The 20896-nt window shown below is 40.0% G+C and overlaps 4 protein-coding genes across 8 annotated transcripts in view; all 4 read right to left on the bottom strand.

Annotated features, from left to right (window-relative positions):
• Positions 1-2133, bottom strand: part of LOC124186763 (pyrokinin-1 receptor-like) — a 33497-nt gene extending 31364 nt beyond the window's left edge. Inside the window, exon 1 of the mRNA XM_046578747.1 lies at positions 2001-2133. The gene's annotated coding sequence lies outside the window, so the exon portion shown is untranslated. The remainder of the gene's footprint in view (positions 1-2000) is intronic.
• Positions 1706-4924, bottom strand: LOC124186812 (sorting nexin-4-like). Its single transcript, XM_046578840.1, has 10 exons — positions 4577-4924; positions 3938-4044; positions 3636-3852; positions 3448-3553; positions 3195-3304; positions 2975-3112; positions 2694-2904; positions 2488-2620; positions 2282-2396; positions 1706-2190 (listed from the first exon to the last, which is right to left on the bottom strand). The coding sequence occupies exons 1-10, from the start codon at positions 4685-4687 to the stop codon at positions 2140-2142; spliced, it is 1299 nt and encodes a 432-aa protein (XP_046434796.1). The 5' UTR covers positions 4688-4924; the 3' UTR covers positions 1706-2139.
• A 133-nt stretch (positions 4925-5057) lies between these two features.
• On the bottom strand, positions 5058-13338 carry LOC124186790 (splicing factor 1-like). 2 transcript variants are annotated; one of them, XM_046578805.1, is made up of 9 exons: positions 13139-13338; positions 11560-11712; positions 10685-10760; positions 8223-8375; positions 7968-8074; positions 7703-7869; positions 7454-7612; positions 7108-7376; positions 5058-7021 (listed from the first exon to the last, which is right to left on the bottom strand). In XM_046578805.1, the coding sequence occupies exons 1-9, from the start codon at positions 13266-13268 to the stop codon at positions 6466-6468; spliced, it is 1770 nt and encodes a 589-aa protein (XP_046434761.1). In that variant the 5' UTR covers positions 13269-13338; the 3' UTR covers positions 5058-6465. The 2 variants fall into 2 exon arrangements, with proteins under 2 accessions (XP_046434761.1, XP_046434752.1); XM_046578796.1 differs by lacking the exon at positions 13139-13338 and adding an exon at positions 11903-12231.
• A 1938-nt stretch (positions 13339-15276) lies between these two features.
• The window catches only part of LOC124186751 (rootletin), a 31684-nt gene continuing 26064 nt past the window's right edge, over positions 15277-20896 (bottom strand). For all 4 annotated transcript variants that reach the window (XM_046578723.1, XM_046578705.1, XM_046578716.1 and 1 more), the window contains 13 exons: positions 20017-20376; positions 19750-19935; positions 19432-19676; positions 19129-19344; positions 18866-19067; positions 18680-18798; positions 18417-18593; positions 18245-18352; positions 17989-18168; positions 17240-17452; positions 16841-17146; positions 16324-16713; positions 15277-16248 (listed from right to left, as the gene is read on the bottom strand). In XM_046578723.1, coding sequence (XP_046434679.1) covers positions 15964-16248; positions 16324-16713; positions 16841-17146; positions 17240-17452; positions 17989-18168; positions 18245-18352; positions 18417-18593; positions 18680-18798; positions 18866-19067; positions 19129-19344; positions 19432-19676; positions 19750-19935; positions 20017-20376 — 2987 coding nt within the window. In that variant the 3' untranslated portion in view covers positions 15277-15963. The remainder of the gene's footprint in view (positions 16249-16323; positions 16714-16840; positions 17147-17239; positions 17453-17988; positions 18169-18244; positions 18353-18416; positions 18594-18679; positions 18799-18865; positions 19068-19128; positions 19345-19431; positions 19677-19749; positions 19936-20016; positions 20377-20896) is intronic.

Below are 20896 nucleotides of genomic sequence, written 5' to 3' on the forward strand. Positions count from 1 at the left end.
TTGAACGTTTTAAGTGTCTCGAGAAACCCTCGACAGCAAATGGAATATAATTGTAGGTATATGCAAATTAGCTTTTCATGGATACGCATGATTTCCATACACGTAATGCGTTTCACGCCGTTTCCAGAATTTCGGTTCGGTTTGATTTATACAATCCACGGATTATTTTTTCACACAAATTGACAACTAACTGCAATTATTTATTGTTTTCGTTGCGCATGCAGTTAAAATTTATTCCTAGAATATAAATTTACGCTGCGAACTTTGAAAGAGAAAAAAATTGATTAGAGGTATAATATTTGCAAATACAGTTTAAGGGTCTCGGTCAATAAATTTTATCGCAATATATTTCGTAAGGAATTTTCAACGGCGACAAAGAATCTTCGCCAAAACTTTTATGACGAGCATCTATGCTGTGACTCAGAAATAAAACTGAAAAATACGATCTTGACGGATAATGGGAATTTTTTTTTACTCATATTTCACGGACAATCAATTTTTATATTTTTGATCCAAGATTTGGCTATTACATACATCCAAATATTACGACTTCGTTGTTATACCTTGCCAAAGAAATTACAACATTCCATTCGTTATTCGAGCCGGGAAACGTTTAGGAAATTTTGCGTCTCGGAAGTTTTCTGCTTTACCGACGCTTCTGTGATACGTCAATGCGAAAATTAACGCACATCATTCGGCCGGATCAGCGATTCCGATTTTTCCGAGATTTTTTTTCCTCGTGAAAAATATATTTCCCAGATTAAGGCGAGATATTATCACGTCACAAAATTAATACGACAATCACGGTACACAACGAAAAAGAAGATACTAAAATTGCACACGTGATTAATTAATTCTATTCTAAAAAATGACGCACGCTTTGCGAACCGATCAATTACATGTAATTTTTTGTTGCGAAATTGTTGAACCAAATCTCGCGGAAACGTTTGTAGGACGAACGATCCATCACTTTCATATACTAGCTCACAAACAGTGGGCACGTGATATTTTTTATCAAAGCAGGAACGTGTCAGCAGCCTCGTTGACTTTGGATAATTAATGTGTGAGAGGCGTAACAAGCCTCGCGTTACGATTGTTACGATTTAAGGTTTAGAAAATTTTCTATTGTTAATAAAAATCTGAATAATTCTATTCCCCGATATTCGTTACAGACTGAGGATAAATTATTGGTGAATTTTTGCATTAAAATAATTATTCTTGCGTGTTGAGAGGATAAATTTCTTTTCAAAGTTTATAAAATGTAAATTGGGAATTTAGAGCTTGTGTGAAGCAAAAAAAAAAAACTTGATTAGAGAAATACTCTAGGTCAACGGATTAAGCTTATATCAAAGCTCGGTCGACTAGGTAGAAGTTTGAAAATCATTGTGCAAAAATTTCACCTCATCCTACGTCGTTTGAACTTTCACACTTGCGGTAGAAAGCGGCGCGAAATAATCTCAGGCAAAACTCCATCCGAAACTTTTGCCTCGATCATACTTAAGTCGATAAGTATTATTGGAAAATCGCATGACTTCCATTTTAATCATAACAAATCTCCGGCAAGATGTTATTTAAATATTTTCGCGGATCGTGCGAACACGTCATAACCGGAAGTTTAGCATGATTGATCGTTAACAAAAAGTTATACTGTGATTCAGTATTTTATGAAGGAACGAAAACTCGTTGAATAATTTGATTCAAGCGTAGGAACGTTGTACGTACATATGCGAAGTTTATTAAATTTTTAAAGCAAATTTTGCGTCAAATTACGCAGACGCTTTTACTTAAACTTTGCCGAACAATAGAATATATATATACACGTATATATCTATATTCATAAATATATATATGTTTTTTGTTTTAAATATATAGATGTAGGTACATATAAATACTAAACGGTGCTGCTCGTCTTTCAGGTATTTATACACAACGCGTATACGCTGTGCTCATTATGTATTATGCACAAACTAATATCTATTAAATAAGAATATTTAAATAACCTTAGAACATCAAACGTCAGGAGAGCTTATAAATGCAGGAATGTAGATGTACATCGGGTGACATGGAACGATTAAGGTTGTTTTGTGATGTTGCACTTGATAAAGAGATATTGTACTTGCAGGATGTGCTTTGAATAGCTTAAGGAATACTCTCAAGGCAATCTTTGATATGTTGCCAAGTTTGAAGACCCTGAAAATATCAAATGTTAGTTTATTTTCATTTTATTTCGAACAAGACTGCAACGCCAAAAACAACAGAACAAAAGTACAGCTTTTATTACCTTTCTAGCTAACTTAAACTGTAGAACACAATATGCAGCGAGAGTTTCCTTCAAATCTAGTACTTTCTGGTGCTGGAATCTTTCTATATCCACCATTGCTTTGATGGAGAAAGATCTGGAAATAAAGTGTCGACCGTTATCAACGTCCCAACCGATAACATTGCAACCGTCAAGATATTAATGAAAGTCAAAAGAGCTTAACTCACTCCAAGTCTTCGTTCGCCTGTTTCACAGCTGTTTCACTTTGATTAATTCTCTGCTCCAGCTGGTGAACCTTCAGCTCACGCACCTCTTCTGTATCCACAGACCCGAACAGACGGGATATGAGCCCAGTTTTACCTGTAAACGATGTAACAATGCGTGTAATAAATTGTTGAGAATTAGATGTTTATTCTTAGAGATTTTCGTATACCTTGCTGCAATTTATCCTTATGCTCACAAGTCGCGGTGAGAGAATCGTAGGTCTCATCGCTAACCAGTTGCAAAGCTTCTCTTCGTCTGACGACTGCCTGTAGTGCAGAAGCCCCAAATAACCACTCCTTCAATTGGTCTGCGATGAGTTCCTCCTCCTCTAGAGCTGTGTCAATACTCGCGGCTATGGAGTCTAAGTAATGTCCAGATTTCTGTAAAAATCATTCAGGATAAGGTATTAAATACCGATGAAGTGAGGAGAAGCAAGGATAAATAAAGTACCTGCAGACCATCGCCCATTTCTTTCTCTATAGCACTCCACTCGCTGAACACACGTCCATAATTAGCGTGTAATTTGTACAGTCCATATTGCTTTTCAACCAGACGTGCTCGAACTCTAAGTAGGTTGCATAAATTGCTCTGAAATGATGAATGGTGGATAAATTCGGGACATGATCGCGGAAAGGTTGAATAAACAATGAATCTTTCTGTACCCCCTTACCTGTAATTCAATTCCGTAGTTTTTTATTGTTTCAAATCGTTTATCAGGTTTTTTCAGTCTCACAGCTACGCTAAGAGCTTTTAGCTTGGATTCTGCTAGATGCAGATAGCCTAGAAGAAAGAAAGAACCGTATCACACTATGCAAGGCTAGAAAAATTCGTGCTACAATTATGTATCCTGATTAAAATAGACCTGAAAAACTCAGCTGCTATCTTTATCAGTGGCACAAAAGTTTAGCCAACTTTATACTTACCAGTTTCCTTGATACTCTCTCGCCAATCGTTTTCCTGCTGCAAGAAACCCATGAAGTGTTCGTCGTGTGATAACACTGGATGTGAAGCAACACGCAACAGGAAATTCTGTAGGCAGTAAGCAGCGGGAAATATAGTATATATTTAAATAATTTATTAAGCAAACATAATCTACAGTCTACATCCTTACCTCAAGTCCAGCTCTACGGCGATCGACAAAGTCAGGATCGAACGTATCTGAAGCTACCTTTTGCCATCCATAAAGTACCTTCTTCTCAGGCAGCGCAGGCAACACTATGTAAGGATAAGATACCTCCAGGTAAGCACGTAACAATTCAAATTCGGTGTAGCGTCTCCATAACGAACTAAGTCGTGTCAGAGCGCCTTTGAAATCTGGATCGGTTACTCTGAAACACACACGATGTATCATTAGTGCGGTAAAATCTCAGGCTGAAATCAATATACTTGTTTAGAATAACAAGACCCACTCACTTGGTTTCCACCAAATAAACCGTGTAAAATTCTCTGAGATTTAAAGCTCCGTTGGCACGCTTTTCTGCCTCCACTATCACGATTTCCATATGATCAAGAAGACAATCCTGAAATGGCGAATTAGAGTAATATTATTTATCGATGATCTAATGCTCACAAAGTTTTTTAGCAAATGTTATTGAATCGGGATCCAAAGGAAGAATGTTAAAACTCTTTGATATTGAGATTTTTCAGTTACTCCCACGTTATTTACTGAAAATATTTTATTTACTTTATTATAAAACTCGTGTTCAAATCAGAGTTGAGTAAAATTGATTGGAGAGATGGGTCACTAGGTCAACATAACAGGAGGAGGACTTTGCTGATTATAGTAGAAAGTCAACAGGCGAAGTATACATGATAATATTGTTTGTACACATGTCAGGGTGCGACTAGAGTATTTGAATTATCTTCTGCCGTTAGAATTATCGCGTTACCTATTTTTGATTCTCCCTCTCTTAAATATGTAGAGCAGATCGAACTGTAATCATATGTAGGAATAATGTTTAGAAATTACAAATAGACACTGTACCTAGGACGCGTCTCTCAATCTTCTTCCACCCCGTGATATTATACTAAAAATCATCGATGCGTATTTACCTCTTTCCGTATTATTTCCTCTGATGTAGTCATGTTGGCTGTTGTTGTTATTGTTGAGATGTTATTTCCTAGTCTATCGTCGTAATTCCCGTTTTGAAATATTTCCTCCATCGTTCCTCCGTGCAGACGGATATCGACTTCGATTTAATATTAATTCGCGATTGTCTGTCCATCAACTCTTCGCACTACGCCAAAGTCACCTGATCACATCACGACCTATTTATTTCATCTTTGGCTAGCTAATTGCTAAAGCTGCTGAACTGACGTCGATGCAAAGCGTCGCATCGGAGGTTCCTACCCGTCTGAACCGAGCGGTGAAACGAACGCGCGTGCGCCGAAAGTCGGCGTGATGAATTGGGCCAAGTCGCTACAGTTTGTCCATTCGTTATCAGTTTAGTCGCTCGGGTCGTCCAATACGTCCCAGAAAGCCAATACATCATATGGAAGAGATATACTCATTCAAAAACATCATACGTGTCGATGATTAATAGAATGTATCAAGATTCAAAACTAATGTTTGCAGCATGATATAATTAAGAATTTCAAATTACCCAAGAACCCTTGCGCAGGGTGCGCAAGAGTGGGGAGCAGTCGCAAGGTGGGGAGGCTACGTGTATAAGTCCTATGTGTTGCCCCTGCCAAGTCACCGATTAGAGTGAGAGAAAATGCCTGCAGCTGTCGTTCTTTGTTTTGTCACAGCTTCAACACTGTGCGCAAAGCGCGCAGTCTTCTCTATGGCAATACATAGGATGGACAAGTAGTACGCCTAAATTCCATACGACTGGTTCAATTATGCGACTATGCTCGTCCCATTCGTCAGAATTATACCTTTATTATTGATAATTTTATTTTTCAGTAATATTTGACATATGCAGTACAATACACTGATAATAACCCAAATGACATTTCATTCCACGTAAAAGTTTTGTTAAATTAGGAAGATTTATAGTGAATAAAATAATTAGAAATCTGCGCAGGTTGATGAATATAGTTACTTATTAACTATTATATACGCATGCGCTAATTAAAGAAGTGATTATGTTTTACTTAGTAAATTAACCTTTTGTTAAATTTCTTGTTTCTTTTTCTTGCATCATTTTTTGATTCTGTATCGTGCTTTGTATGTATATACTTACATATACTGTTTGAGTATATGATAATTTATACTATTGCTGTTGTGAAATCCACAAACAAAAATTATATTTATAATATAGAAAATTGTTCCAAATTTTCGAACGTCATTCGAGGCTTTTCACATTGTAGACAAAAACCCCGTGCAAAATTTTTTCTAAACAGCCAACAGATGTTGACGTACAGTATATAAAAACACTCACATGCTTGACTGTTTGTCTTTGGATCTATTCAAGAGAAATAATGTTACAAAACATCGTTCCTATCAGGTGAGGTCCGAATCAATTTTCAAGTGGTTCTGTTGTACACAGACGGATGATCGCTCAAAGTGATGAAAAAAAACATTTGTCAATTAATTAGATTGTATCTAACAAATCTAAATAACTAACATTGAATAATTAAATTTTAAGGGACGCTTACTACTGGAAAAAACAAGATAACGTTTTTCACACAATAAAAATGATAAATTTCATCGGCTGATTTGTGTTATTCAGTGTCTACTCCATGATATCTCGTAAATTGTGATACACATTCTGAGAATACGTGTTTCAAAAATAAGATGACTCACGTGAAACAACGTAAGAAAACGAAGAAAAGACGAATTTCAGCCACATCTCGATCGGCATGGACACCCAACCGACGTTATCGAAACCTTAATTTCTCACACTGAACGAAGTAGCAAATTTAACTTACCCTTTTGGCTGTTACACCTAAGTGGTAATTCAAAATTAAATTTCGTGGTTCGACTCAGTTTTGCACTAACTGGTTGGCGGAGGTGGCGGCGGGGGTTGCGCCAACAATGTCGGTAAGCTGTTCAAATCGATACCCGGCGGTGCAGGTGCCGGTTGCTGAGGTGGCGGAGGTACAGGGGCTGCTGGCGGCCATCCGCTCAGGGTTTGCTGTTGCCATCCCGGATATCCAGGAGGTGGAGCTGTTCCAGGAGGCGGAGGACGCATCGGACTTTGTTGCCCTTGTTGCCACGGTGGCATTCCTCCCATTCCCGGGGGCATTTGGCTTGGTGGCATTTGGCCGGGTGGTGGAGGCTGGTTGTTTGCAGTCATCCACGGCATCAACGGTGGAATATTGGGTTGCGTGGTTGAGCCGGGGGGCGGAGGTGGCGGCTGCATCACACCTGGAGGCGGAGGCATGCTGACCGGAGGTTGCCACTGCATATTCATACCATTCATGCTGTTCACATCGTTCTGGGTCCAGGGAGGCGGCGCCATGCCTGGTGGAGGCATCATTGGACCGCCTTGCATCATCTGCGGCGGTGGATGTGCCGGAGCTGCCATCAAAGCACGAGGCGCTTGTTGCCTGAAAGAAGTATCAATTTTTATAGCTAATATTGTGAAGAATATCAGTAACATAATTCTGGTCAAGTCAGGGAGTCGACGACTTACCTATCGAATAGACCCGGATAATTTGTGTTTTGGGAGCGTTGATGTCCCTTGGATCGATCTGGGGGTGGACCCTCGCCGAGCTCAGCCATTAGTGACATGTATTCCTCATCAATCTTTGCTTTATCGCCACCTGGGGTGATTCCAGTCATTCCAGCAGCTGCTGGACCGCCTTGACCAGGTCGTTTTGATCGACAATCTCGCGCTATATGTCCTGCGCCTCCGCAACTCGAGCATACGATGTTATTGGTAACATTGGGTTTGTCAGGACACTGGAAATAAGTTGCAAGATAATAAAGATTAGAGCTTCTGCAGCGGACCAGAAGACGAAGAGTGGTGATATACTTACCAGCCAAGATTTGTGGTCGCTTGCGCCACAGTTCGTACATCGAGGTCCGTCATTCTCTCGAAGTGTTCCATTCAGTAATGCTAATTCGCGTAATTGATTGCGACGTAAATCGTTCTGGCCCTCAGGTACTTCAACTCCTTGTCTAATTATTTCATGAATCTAACAACAACGATACACTTGTGTATTTTTCTGGAGTATAGATTAAATATTGGGATGGTTTCGTTTGGTTTTCATTAGAGGCATACACACCCTTTCAACTGCTTTCTTCACAGCATCAAGATTGTTCGCAGTAATGTACGCATGCAACGGTTCGTCCTCTCCTGGCAAAGGCTGACCATCTTTTCTACCAACTTTACCTTCTTTCACTGAACCCTTTCCACGAATAATAATCTTGGCGCCGGTTTCTTTTTCCATTGCTGTAAAAGGATGGAATAGGAAAAAAAATTCAGCTACTCTGTACCAAATAAATTCACTGCAGTCATGACACAAGTTTAGCATAAACAAAATTACGTACATTTCAAAGTATTCCCACGTGGTCCAATAAGCAAACCGACAAAGTTTATGTCCGGATGCTCCTCTTGTGGAATCATAACTTTATCATGTACACGGATTATTGGTGGCCTGTAATGAATAAAGTTAGACTATAAATTACAATCATTCTTAATTCCATCAGGATGTATAAGTAATCGAGTTTTCAAATTATAGTATTTTGATGACACGAAGTTTCAATCGAACGGTGAATTGATTACAGGATTTTTTTAAATCTCACTTGTAATCTGGTGGCGGTTTGAACTCAGGATTAATTTTCAGTATCTTCTGAATAAGATTGTGCCTTTCCTCCTCCAATTTTCGTCGAGTTCGATATTCGCGGGTGTTCAAGCGCTTACCATCGCTACTGTAAATCGGCTCCGGAGATGGGGACCTGAAAAAAAAAGTAATCATAGATCAGTACCTGGGACATAGGGAGATGGTACTAGCGTACAAGCGACCTGACTTTCTAATCTCACTCTACCTAAAACTTGATTCTCACTTTTATGATTTTTAATTATAGAAAGCTAGTTGTAAGGAATTTTCTCTGAATGCATGAAAAAACTTCAACTTCACATAGCGAAGAGCTGATGACAATTCTATGTTTTCACTTCATCATTTTGAACGCAGTTATTTTTTGTTTGTACGTTACGTAGGCTTTACAAGCCTATTCTATACGGTGTATGCTCTCATTTCGCTGACTAATGTCCAAAAATTTCTTTGTAGTTCCCTTTGTACCTATTTATACACAGTTTGCTTCAAAATAAATTTTCCGCGTAGATGATATTTGGCAGTCACACAACTCTTATTGCATTTCTTAAGAAAATGACTTGCACGAAAAGAAAAACAACTTCAAGTCTAGATATTGTACTTTTGTTTCTGTGGCGTTGTTAGTATATCGTAAAACAATGCAGTAAAAGACTAAATGATAGGCGAAACTTTGAGAAATTATTTCTATGGGTTGGACATCATTCATATTATATACCAGTTCATGACGTAGCAGCGTATTATAGTATTTCACATGATTAGTTTGCCCCCAAAATGCAGAAGACAGAGGAAGACAGAAGAAAATAATGAGAAAGAATTGATAATTAAAGGACCCACGATAACCGATTGTAAGAATACATATGGTCTTTGAAACACGCTGCCAATGTATTGAAATATTAATGCAATTGACCGTAAACACAATGGCTTAGCTATTGTGCGTATATCGATTATATCATATTGTAGTGAGCCGCTGGTAGACTGCACGATTGTGCACGGCAGATATGGATATGATGTCAGCTGCTAAGATAAATCCTGTGATTATTAGGAAATAATAATTTTTGTTTAATTAGTCATATGTCACAGAGCTGTATGCATGTACGCTTCTTGCATACTTTCAAACAGTATACAAACACTAAAACGATAATACAATAATACACAAGAATGCGTCCAGCTAAAATTGAATTAGTAAAACCTATTGGAATAAATTAAAGAGATTAAGAAATTACTGTGAAGATTAATTCAAGTTGTGTTCCTGAAAGTAACGTTAGATCGATGGGTAAAGTAAAAATGATTATATTATTAACATTTACGCTTTCATTGTTTTCTTTTTCCTGTAATCTGCCCATTAAATTTTTCATTAGTAGTAAAGATGTGCTGCTGTATGCTATCTGTACAACCTGGTTCTTAGCATTAAAGTCGTAATCATCATTAGTGGTTCATTCAGATGCCGTGCAAATCACGGCAGTCTAGTTACCGCACGAAATAATGACAAAGGTGGCCAATGAATATTCATTAGACACAGAATAACGGGACATTTACAATTCTACAAATTCGGCTCAATGCATTCAAGTCAAGTTTCATTATGCAAATCATCCTGAGAAGCACGACGAGTGAATAGTACTCGCCTTGCCAATACCATACTTTTAGCCAGGTATTTTGTAGTCACAAATGTTGACTCTTGATAGGGAATTGTTTTGCTTTAGACTTTTCTAATTCTACATGAACGGTGTGCACTCAAATATCCAAATCTAATACGAAATTCATTGGTAAACTCATCGCCTAAGGACTACCAAGGATAGCCACTCAAGGGCGTTGATTTGAAGCCTACTTTGATCCAATTATAAGCTATGTGAGATTTCTTTCTGTAAATATTTCTGCGCTTGAGCTGCGATAGGTCTTTGCCTGCCTATCTTTAGCAGTCTGAAGCAATGGTAAACGCAACTTGTGCATTCAGCCACCCGACTCATCCCGCAACCGTAACCTGTTGCTATAGTAGGTACTGGGTAAGATTAAATACTAGACGAAAAAGGTGCCAGGAATGCCCCTTAGGTATTAAATACTGCTACGCAATCGATGGAAAAGAGAAACCACCTCAAGCGATAACATTGAAAAAAATTGCATCATTCTAAAAGTTTGAGGCATAAATTTCCTTGCCGTTAAGTATCCTAGAAGAGTGTAGCAGTATTCAATTAAAATGAAATAGTAAGATAAATTGATTAGAGCAAACCAATATTATCATAATTCATCTTCGGTGAACATCAGAGCTCGAGGTTCCAAGCCCCCAGCTCTCAGTTGGCCGTCAGGGGTCCGACTAATTTATGTAGAGCCATTTTAAAAACCTTTTAACAACCATGAGTTAGCGGCTGCTCAGTGACGGCAGTCGATACTGTAGGTATTGTAATGGTCATTTTTTTGGTACGTAAGATTCGTTCAAACCTTTCTTCGGGGTTTGGCGGTATTCCAAGGTCGCCTGTACGGAGTTTCCTGCTGATTTCCTCAATCTGCAGCTGAACTGTAAACCAACGGGTTAGAGGGGGCGGAAACCCCAACAGTTAGACAATGCCAATTTGTCAAAAGGGTATACATTGCTAATGTATAGCAATATATGTACATATGTTCTTTTCATAAATCGTACGATATCAGCCTGAGAATCAAAACCTTGAGTGGAATTGGTTAATAGCATGAGTTATAAGTCTATAAGATTAAATCTATCAAAAAGTATCACCAAGTTCAATCCTGACTCATCGCACATTGTTCACATTATTCCATCACAACGGCTTTCTCTCAAAAGTAGGTTTACCCACGGGATTGAGATTATATGCAATCTAGGTCAACGGTATTCGTTGTTAACATACAGCTCCGAAAAAATCAGATACAAAAAAAAAAAAAAAAAATTGTAAAAAGGTTCTCTTCAAAGTTTTGATCGTCCCAAACGTTGAACGATATATATTTTTATTTTCCTTATTGATTGTTTTTTTTTTCTTTCTTGAATCAAATAATTAATAGTAAAACTGCTTACCTTCACCACTAAATAACTTTTATCTTATACAGTTTAACAATTTTTCCAACTTTTTTTTTTTTTCCCAAAAATAAATTTATCATACTTACATCGTAACGGTCATCTAATGTGAAGCAAAAAAAATAATAAATAAATAAATAATAATTGAGATAAACAAACAAATGAACAAGTGCTTTTCGAGCTCCAAAATTTTTCCTCGCATAAATAATACAGTACCACCTAAATGTATCCTAGAGGCTATGAGCTTATAGGAGTTACGACGGATAAGACATGGCAAGAAAACACAACTTACAGAGGTAAGCCTGCTCCTGTTCCGGGGTAAGATTAGTCGGGAGAACCGTCGGCATCCCTGGAATGAATGTCTTGTCGTGTTCGCTACCTCCCCATCTGGTCTTCCTTCGCTTACGCCGTTCCTCTCTGGACTCCTTGTCTGATTTTCCATCGCCTGAGTTTAAGAAGGATAAAACAAAAAAGGGGAATATAAGTGTTAGTGGGTAGCTCTCTTGGGTAATTGAAAATACGTGCAGTCAGTGAAATGTAACTCCCAGGTTTTCATCATCGAATCGAAATGTAACCTGTGCGCGAACTTAGTGGCTAATTCAAATCGAACGAGGCTCCTGAATTTCACTACTCACTTTCAGCTTCCCGCTTTCTACTCTGGGACGAACTGCTGGAGCTTAACGAAGTCCCGTTGGCGATAGCCGCAGACACAGCAGCAGCTGCAGCGGCTGCTGCGGCGGCCGCGTTTGCCGCAGCGGCATTTTGCGCATTTTGTAAATAACTTGGATTCAACAGGGACGTGAAATTCCGAGACTGATTCATCGCTGACTGACTCCCTTCACGGGCAGGCGCACGATTATTACACCTATTATTAAACTCTGGCACCGCGTTGCTGACGATTTTACACTGTAACGGAGTTAGCAACAGAAAAAAATTCGATACACTTCAAAGATGGCGATCCCATCTACGACTGCATCCACGCATGCGCACTTTCCAATGTTGCCAGACCTACCGAATATACGCGCGTCCTTCAGAGGCTGCGTTTGATGCGGCTGTGAAAAAAGCGCGTCTTTTCAAATTCGATTATACACCCGACAAAGGTCAATCTAAATTCCGATAATGTTTTGTACAGTTTGAAAAACCGTGTGCTGTTACCTTGAAGAAGAATCGAATTGCAACTCGAACTACTCATCTGATTACCGAAAGAAATGATCAATTTCTATAAAATTCGCAGCGAATTTTTAAGCGCATTCAACGAAGCTGTACGAGTCGGATTGCCGTTGGTCGGGTGACAAGTGCGATATTGTAAGGTGAAAATTTTACTACAAATTTAAAAGTACAACATCAGAGATAATATCAAAGGAGATATCTTATCTGTAGAAAAATTTATTGAACAATAGTGTACTAATGACAACTTCGATTCCTAGGAGGACATGATTCATTACAGACGTACGCAAAAGTGGATGAGACAAACGGCACAGCTTGTCATTCCAGCAATGAGAATTTAGCGTTGGAACATCCTTGGCGACGGCGTCCGATTTCAATTGCGATAAATCAATTGCAGGTCTTCTGCGATGTGGACGAGCGCATTTACCCGACGATTGTGTGATTGCGCGTGCGGGTTTTTCTGGTTTGTTGAGGCTATTCCATTTCCAACCAGTTATCTTGGCGAGTTTTTTTATCGAGCAATTCGGCATCCGTCTATACATCTTCCATAAAAATGACGAGTTTGATTTCGCTGATTTTGCAGTGTTCCGGACCATCTGCTTTGCTTTGACACCTTTCCCGCGAGCGACGCGACTCATTTCAAATTTTTATAATAAGCCTCACATTACTTTTTGTTAAATTCGGTTAAAATGTCATGTACTCCCGTTGGTGATCATGTGTCACATCTCTGTCAAACACTTGTTTTATAAAACAACGAAAAATTACAGCCGAAATTAGACAACTCTGTCGATTAACTCGTAATTCTGCGATGCAACGTTGCCTCAGCGTTCGCATCGCGACGCGAGTTTTAACGGCATCGACGTTATGCGGCGCAGACGCGGAGGCGAGTAATCAACGATCGTGGCTCTCATGCGGTGAAAGTAAGCCAAACCACCGGATATTTCCCGGCTAATCCAAGTCCTGCGAGCACCGGGAGTCCTAGAGAACCAACATACGTCGTAAGTGCACGGAACTTGCGCAGAAGAATCGCGGGGATTTCGCGGGAACACCGCGAAATTTTAGCGCTAGCTCTGCACATTTGCAAGATCCAACGGAGTCTCAGGGACTCTATAGGAAAAAAAAGCCCTGGTGTAAGATACAAACATCAGATGCTTCCGCACTCGGTTCCAGTATTGTCTGTGTCCGATATCCGAATTTTCCTTCCTTTTCTTGCAGTATCATTTGCAAACGTTGTAAGTATCCCCTCAGCGACATGCGTTGAAGCTCTAGCTTCGTCGAGCGGGATTCGTTTCTTCCCAATTCATCTTGGAGGCCCTGTTTTTTATATTCCAACTTCGCTAGTGCTTGTCGCATTCTTTCAAGTTTCTCCTATCGCAGATAAAGGTTGTTACGTGCCAGTAACGATTAAGATAATAATAGATAAAGTTGATCTGGGGCTTTTCTCACCTCGTACTGACTCTTTCCTTCAGACTCGCTACTGATGGTTAATTCGGGTGGTCATTTTTTCCCGCATTTGTTCATTCTCCTCAGTTCTTTGCACGTCGGTTAACGTTTGACTCTTAATCAAACAGATAATTATATTAACAACAACGATCATCAAGCCATTTGTAAAATAAGACATATTTTTGTAGCATGAAAATATAGAGAGTTTCGGGTTGTGAGTTAAATTTTTATTATCTACTCATGCAATGTTCAATATGAAGTGAAAATTATAAATGTCGTTCGAATCTCATGAAAATGAGTGAAACTTATATTTATATACGTTAAGTCAAATTATCATTCACCGATGTAAATTGTATGGGATTGATATATTATTATACTATGTATTGTATGTATAGTACATGATGCCGTATATGATATTTTGGTATATAAAGTTGTACAAGGACATGAAACGTAGACTTATTTAAAACAAACGTGTGAATTTTTCATGTTCCGATACAGTCGAATGGTATAGTTTTAAGTCTGAGTAGATGATATGGCTGGACTGGATGTCAATATTCTCAATATTAAAGAACTGACACAATCCATTCTCTGCCATCTACATCTTCTGGCTACATATACTCATAATAAGTTACAATTTTGATCTATCGGTAATCTATGCCAATTATATAATCAGTGAATCTGATTCAAGCAAACTCATAATGATTGAATTGAAAACTTGTAAAAGCCTATGCATGTTATTTGTTTATGCTCTCCTCAGATGATAAAGTTTGGTCTCGGGACGAGACTAAACATAGCATTTCCTTATTGTATGCACATTCTGTGTTGCAAGAGCCTCTTCCACTGTATCGATCATGAACGAGGCAATATTATAATACACTTAAAAAATAACTTTGAATATTGTCATAAGATAGCCTGTTCATTATTCCGTAACATATGTATCATGTATAGATTTATATTGTTCAGAGATCAGAGAGCAAAGATAGATAGAGAGACTCTTTAAAATGATTATTTCGAAAACTATTTGCTATTAACTTAGAAACGGTTGTTCGCAATTTCTTAACGATAATATATATTAATATTGTATATATATATATGTAATGTGTATGTTGTGTAAATAATATGAACGATACGTATACCGCTAGATAATTAATCGAAAAAATAATACTGGAGGCATAACAAAACAAGTTATAAAATGAATCTAACAATAAATAATTGAAGTTCGTGAATTATACTGATACGAATAAATAATATAAATATATATTTATAAATATATATACGAAGAACATATTTGTAACGTTGTAAAATTTGAAATATACTCAACAATTTTTCCTAATTTTTCTTGCAATCAACTCAAAATAAGATCTTCAAATTTCAGTGCTATAATTTTTTTCCAGTTCAGTCAAATTATATCAGATTTATGTGAAAAGAATCAATTAATTCTGAATTCGAACAACGAGGTCGATCAAATATTCTGGTCTCTTTCGTACGACATAATGCGTAATTTTCGGTGATAATATTATTATTGATCTTCACAGAGTCGATATGCTGGAAGCAAAATATATAATAAAACAAGCGATAAAAAAAAAATCAATTCTGTAAATGTATAATATAATATAAGTGTATACCCACGTATATAACGTACACATAACGAAATTTTAGGCGTGATTTACGAAGAATAGAGAACATCGACTGACGCACAGTTACACAACAAAACACAAATAAATCAATGTAGTTATATAATTTGCATCAATAATAAAGAAACTTGAATGATCATCTACGTAATAATATATCTACATCTGTCCCTTCCGGTTCAGATCGACTAACTTTCTTCGGTCCGCAATGCCTACCGAGCATCGAGAGAGAACAACTTCTAAATGTATCCTCAACTATCATAGAATGCCTCATAGCAGTTCCCAAAACGAAGAATACACGTACCGCTATACAATATGATTAAATATTGTGCAATGCCCTCTCGATCAACGCATTTCGGCAAAGGCACCGAATTTTCATTACACATTGATTGAACAAATGTTATCATTTTTCCTTCCTTCTTCTCGGATTCATCCTCTATTGATTAGTTTCAGATTTATTTCAGCCGCGTCGGCGTCGGAGATCTTCTGTCGTACGAAGAGGACGGAGGCAAGGCCAAAGAAGGCGGCAAACTCGCGGTGCTGGAAAGAGTCGAGTCCAATTTCCTGGCTTCGTGTTCCAGGAGTACCGCGTCCAAGGATGGATCCTGCGACACCGTCCTCAAGGAATCCCCCAGAGCCTGTCGAAGCTGTTGCATTTCTCGCCCTGCGCGAGAACTTCGCAGCACGTAAAGTTGACGGCGTTTGATTTCCTGATTCAGTTGTTCTCTCAGCAATTGAATCTGGACGCGTCAAAAGCCGAACGATAAGAGATAAATGTTTACTAAAAAATCCGAATACCGTTACACAAAAAATACCTGATTTTCAAGTCGCAACACTTGTTGACGGTGGCTTTGCTCTCTGGCCTCTAGCAATTTTTCTGCCTGCAACTGAGCTGCTCGCAATCTTTCGATCTCTCCGCTTCTATCCCTGCTTAGATCTGACGTCGAATGCGAATGGGAGTGCGAATGTGACGTTCGCAACCGAATAAGCTCCGCTTCCTTTTCCGCGAGATTCGTCTCCAATCTGCGAATCCTCAATCTCAGATCTCTGTTCTCTTGTTCCAGATTTTCCACGCTTATGTTAGAACCCATCAACTCCATCTGAGCCTTTTCGGGACGTTCGTAACTCTTGCTACGGATATTGCTCGATCGAGATGATGAAAGCTGTCGTTCCATGTTCCGTTTGTCTGCTTCAAGAGCTTTTACCTGTGAAAATACAACATCGAACAGAAATGTATCTTTTCTAACTCATACCTGATATTCACATTCTATCATTCCATCACGTCTCTGTAACGAACGAATCGATAGAATCCGAAAAGAAAGAGCGACTCACTTTATCGTTCAAAGCATCGACCTTTCCTTTAAGTTCACTTCTTTCTCGTTGTGCACTGTGGAGTTGCCTTACGAGTTCTTCGTCTTTGTTTGATGAGCCTTCCGGAGGCCAGCTGGCCAATCTTAGTTGAGATTCCAGGCCGGATCGTTGTACTTCGTTATTGGCCAATTCGTTCTGAAGCCTGGTTGTCTGGTCGGCTAAAGTTTGATTTGTGCGTCTGAGCTCAGCCATTGCTTGCTGCGTGGAGTCCAGCCTCTCTGATAATATGCGGCGCTCGTTCTCGCTGTTGGATAGTTGTTTCTGCAGCTGGTTTTAATTGGGAGGAATGCAATGAGTGTACACATGAACTCTTCCATCTACGACCATCTAAAAGCAATATACTTATAGCTGTATCTCAACCTGTTTCAGTTTTTCGTTCTGGCTTTGAGACGACGCGTTACTTTCCATGAGACTTCGTTGCAGGGCGTTTATCTCATTCCTGAATTCACTTTCGCCGGACGATGCTCGCTCCAAAGCCAAGTTCAGTTGTTCAATCGTTGTTTTCAACGAGGCGCACCTTTCTTCTAGGCTAGCCGTCGTTCTGCTTTGCGTTTCAACTCTGTCTTGCAATTTCTAGAAAAAATTCCAACAGTAGCTTGCACGACAGGAGCGAAGAACAAGATCCGCGATGTACATCAACAGCTACCAAGCAAGTTCTAGTCTCCCGCGAATTGAAATTCGAAATGCGCGCCTTTTCGCATCGCAAGTTTTAGTAGCTTTGACGCTATGCGGCGCAGACGCGAAGGAGAGTAATCAATGATCGTGACTCTTTCGTAGTGAAAGTAAGCCAATCAACCGAATATTCGCAGGCTAATCCGAGTACAGGGTACATGGGGAATCCCAGAGTCTCAGCAGAACCCTTGCCGATGCATCGAGTTGCGCGGAGGCGTCGCGAAGACCCCGTGGGAACGCTAACCGAAGTTCCGTTCAGATGTAGCGAAGCTTCGGTGGTAGTTCCACGTGGACCTCACAAAATCTCAGCGCTAGGTCTGCGCATTTGCAAGATCCAGCAGAGTCTCAGGGACTCTTTTTTTTTATAAAAACCAGGTGCAAGATTCAAATATAAATCATCCTCTACACTCAGTTTTAGCACTGTCGATGTTCGATACCTGAATATTTCCTTCCTTTTCTTGCAGTATCATTTGCAGACGTTGCAAGTCTCCCTCCAGCGACATGCGTTGAAGCTCTAGCTTCGTCGAGCGGGATTCGTTTCTTCCCAATTCATCTTGGAGGCCTCTTTTTTCATTTTCCAGCTTCGCTAGTGCTTGTCGCATTTTTTCAAGTTTTTCCTATCGCAGATAACAGTTGTTACGTGCCAGTAACGATTAAGGTAATAGGTTGAAGTTGATCTGGGGCCTTTCTCACCTCGTACTGACTCTTTCCTTCAGACTCGCTACTGATGGTTAATTCGAGGGTGGTCATTTTTTCCCGCATTTGTTCGTTCTCCTCAGTTCTTTGCTTTAAGGCTTCGGACTGGAATACATACAAATTACCAGCTGACCTTTATACGTATTTGCATACAAAATGAGGTGCATACCTGCGCTTGGAAGGCGGCCTGTCTCTGGGACAATTTTGCCTCAAGTGTACTTTTTTCATCCTGTAAAGATCGCAGGTTGCTCAGTAAATTGTTGAGCTTCGAATCAGCCTTTGACTGGTTCTCTTGTGCCTCTGTCAGCTGCTTCCTGATACTGTTGATTTCAATTCTGCAATCGTCCTGGAATCATCAAGAAAACGGGCACACGTCAAGGTGTAAATTAGCAGAAAACGTTGAACGAATGGACGATTGCAATTGGGCCCTACTCGCTCTCGTTCAATTTGAGCCACTTGCTGCATGAGAGATCGAACCCCCTTTCTCACAGCCTCCGGATCAACATCAAGTATGACGTCTCGTCCGCCGTCTCCGTGATCGGCGTGGCTTGCTGCAACATGTATCCAGCATTGAAGATGGAGAACCTTACTCAAGGGGATGGCTTATGAACTACGTACCACGCGCGGGGCTCCACCTTCGCGAGGGGCTCATTAATTTGAAAGGCATATTGACGCTGCCGTCGAGTTGAATACCAGCAATACGACGAAGAGTCGATCCGACACTGCTCAACTTTTGCTCAACTTCTTTCTTGGCTGTTTCTAGTTGGTTTAATTGAGCATCCAGAGCACGGACCCTTCCCTCAGAACCGCCAAGTCGGGCCTAGAAGTCAGAATCAAAGGATTTTTTTCTCGACGGGATATCAGAATAACATTAGGCATACCTTGAGTTCCTGGAGTTGTTGCGAAGCATCAGCCAAACAGACTTCCAAGTTGTGCTTCTGATCCTCCAGTTTTCGTTCCCGACATCGACTGTCTTCCAGTCGGATCAGGAGCTCTTGTTCTCTAGTACGCCATCTCTCGTCTTCTTCGTCTCCTCGGGAACGAAGTCTTCCAAGTTCTTGGCGAGTCACTTCCAAGCTGTTGTCCAAGTCGATTACCTATGGAGAAAATACAAAGAACCAAAAGTGACTTTACGAAATGCTTCACTACCGGTCGTCAGAAGCGAATAAGAAATTGAGCTTGACCTGTTTCTTCAGTTGATGCAGTTGCAGTTGGAGACGTTCCCTTTCTTCGGTCTCGTTAGCTAATCTCGCCTGCAACTCTCTCTCCTCGTTTTGTCCCTGAGCATTTGCAGCCTGGGATTTTTGCAGCTCGTCCTGAGTAGCTCGGAGTTGTTGTTGCAGCTGCATCGCATCTCGCTCCATGTCTCGGAGCTGAGACTGGAGTCGTGATCTTTCGTTGTCGATTGTAGTCCTAAGGTCTTCCAGACCTGCAAGAACCACAATTTGCAGTCAAGCTTTGTGGAAACGGATCTCAAAAGTGTCATACTGTTTGGAATTTACCTGCAATCTTTTGATAAGCTTCTTCCAGAGCTCGAGCCTGCTCTCGTTTTTCACCCTCCGTGCGTTTTACGTATTCCCGCAATTCCTTATTACTACTGTTGTACTTCTCCTTCTCATAGTTCGTGTCCGTCAATTGTCGGCGAACGTCGACTAGCTCCTTTCGCAACATTTCGATTGAATTTTCGGCTGCAACAATTTAGACTCGTGAGGAATTGCCTCAAGAGTGTTTGGCAATAGTGTCGATGAGGAAAATGAGCTGAAACGTACCTTCTTTTAATTTTCTGCTGGTCTCCTGCAGTTGATTTTGTAAACCATCGACCTTGTCTTCGGCCATGTGTAGCTGTACCTGGAGTTCTTCGGTCTCTCGCTGAGAGCTTTCCTTCTCCTTCCAGAGTTCCTCGATTTTTAAATCGAGCCGCATTTTTTCCTCCTCCGCTTTAAGCTTGGTTTCGTCGTATCTAGTTCGCAGTCGAGCCACCTCGTCGCGAAGCTGATTTATATTATTGCGATCTTGATCCGCGCGAGTACCTGCCTCTCTGCGCAAGCGATCCAAGCTTCCTCTCTCCTCTTCAAGCTCTCGGTACACGCCTTCAAGTTTTTCCATCAGCGCTTGCTGATCGTGATGAGCTGGATCACATAAATACAAAGAGGAACATATACAAAAGAAAGTTACCAATGAGATAAATCCATAACGTGACAAACTTCAGTTTGTTTCGTAAAAGTTTCACGTTCTGACGCGTGATGAAATTTTTGGTTATCGGTGCTCAGAGAAATGATATTATGTATCCATTCCGCGAAATACTGGACCAATGGTCGGAGAAATTCACACTAACAGTGACGTGAATATTCTGCAAAAATTGCAGAATCGTTTCATCGAGTTGTAAAAGGTGATGGACAGCGTTGGTGAGCGCATATCAACGAACGATAAATCTTTCATGATTCGACATCCTCGATCGAGAAGACGACTAACAAAATTAAAAACCGACACCCGTAATCATTTCAGAAACCAGAATCACTTCGCAAAATCTATTTCTGCCTTTTACCCAGGAGAGCAGCGGCTCAATTACGCGGTCGACAAGTTAATTAACAGTCCTTATCATAACCGATACACTACCTGTTGCCCAGTCACGCTTGGATACCTGCCTTG

This window comes from Neodiprion fabricii, chromosome 1 (assembly GCF_021155785.1).
Source record: "Neodiprion fabricii isolate iyNeoFabr1 chromosome 1, iyNeoFabr1.1, whole genome shotgun sequence".
Taxonomy (NCBI): Eukaryota; Metazoa; Arthropoda; class Insecta; order Hymenoptera; family Diprionidae; genus Neodiprion; species Neodiprion fabricii.

Excerpts from the sequence above, each read along its gene's own strand:
- LOC124186812 (XM_046578840.1), bottom strand. The coding sequence starts at position 4,687 with ATGGAGGAAATATTTCAAAACGGGAATTACGACGATAGACTAGGAAAT. Across the intron at positions 4,045-4,576 it reads AGGAAATAATACGGAAAGAG|GATTGTCTTCTTGATCATAT; the intron begins GTAAATACGCAT and ends TCGCCATTTCAG. Across the intron at positions 2,621-2,693 it reads TAAGGATAAATTGCAGCAAG|GTAAAACTGGGCTCATATCC; the intron begins GTATACGAAAAT and ends CATCGTTTACAG.
- LOC124186790 (XM_046578796.1), bottom strand. The coding sequence starts at position 12,089 with ATGAATCAGTCTCGGAATTTCACGTCCCTGTTGAATCCAAGTTATTTA. Across the intron at positions 8,075-8,222 it reads AAACCGCCACCAGATTACAA|GCCACCAATAATCCGTGTAC; the intron begins GTGAGATTTAAA and ends TATTCATTACAG. Across the intron at positions 7,870-7,967 it reads ACGTGGGAATACTTTGAAAT|CAATGGAAAAAGAAACCGGC; the intron begins GTACGTAATTTT and ends ATCCTTTTACAG.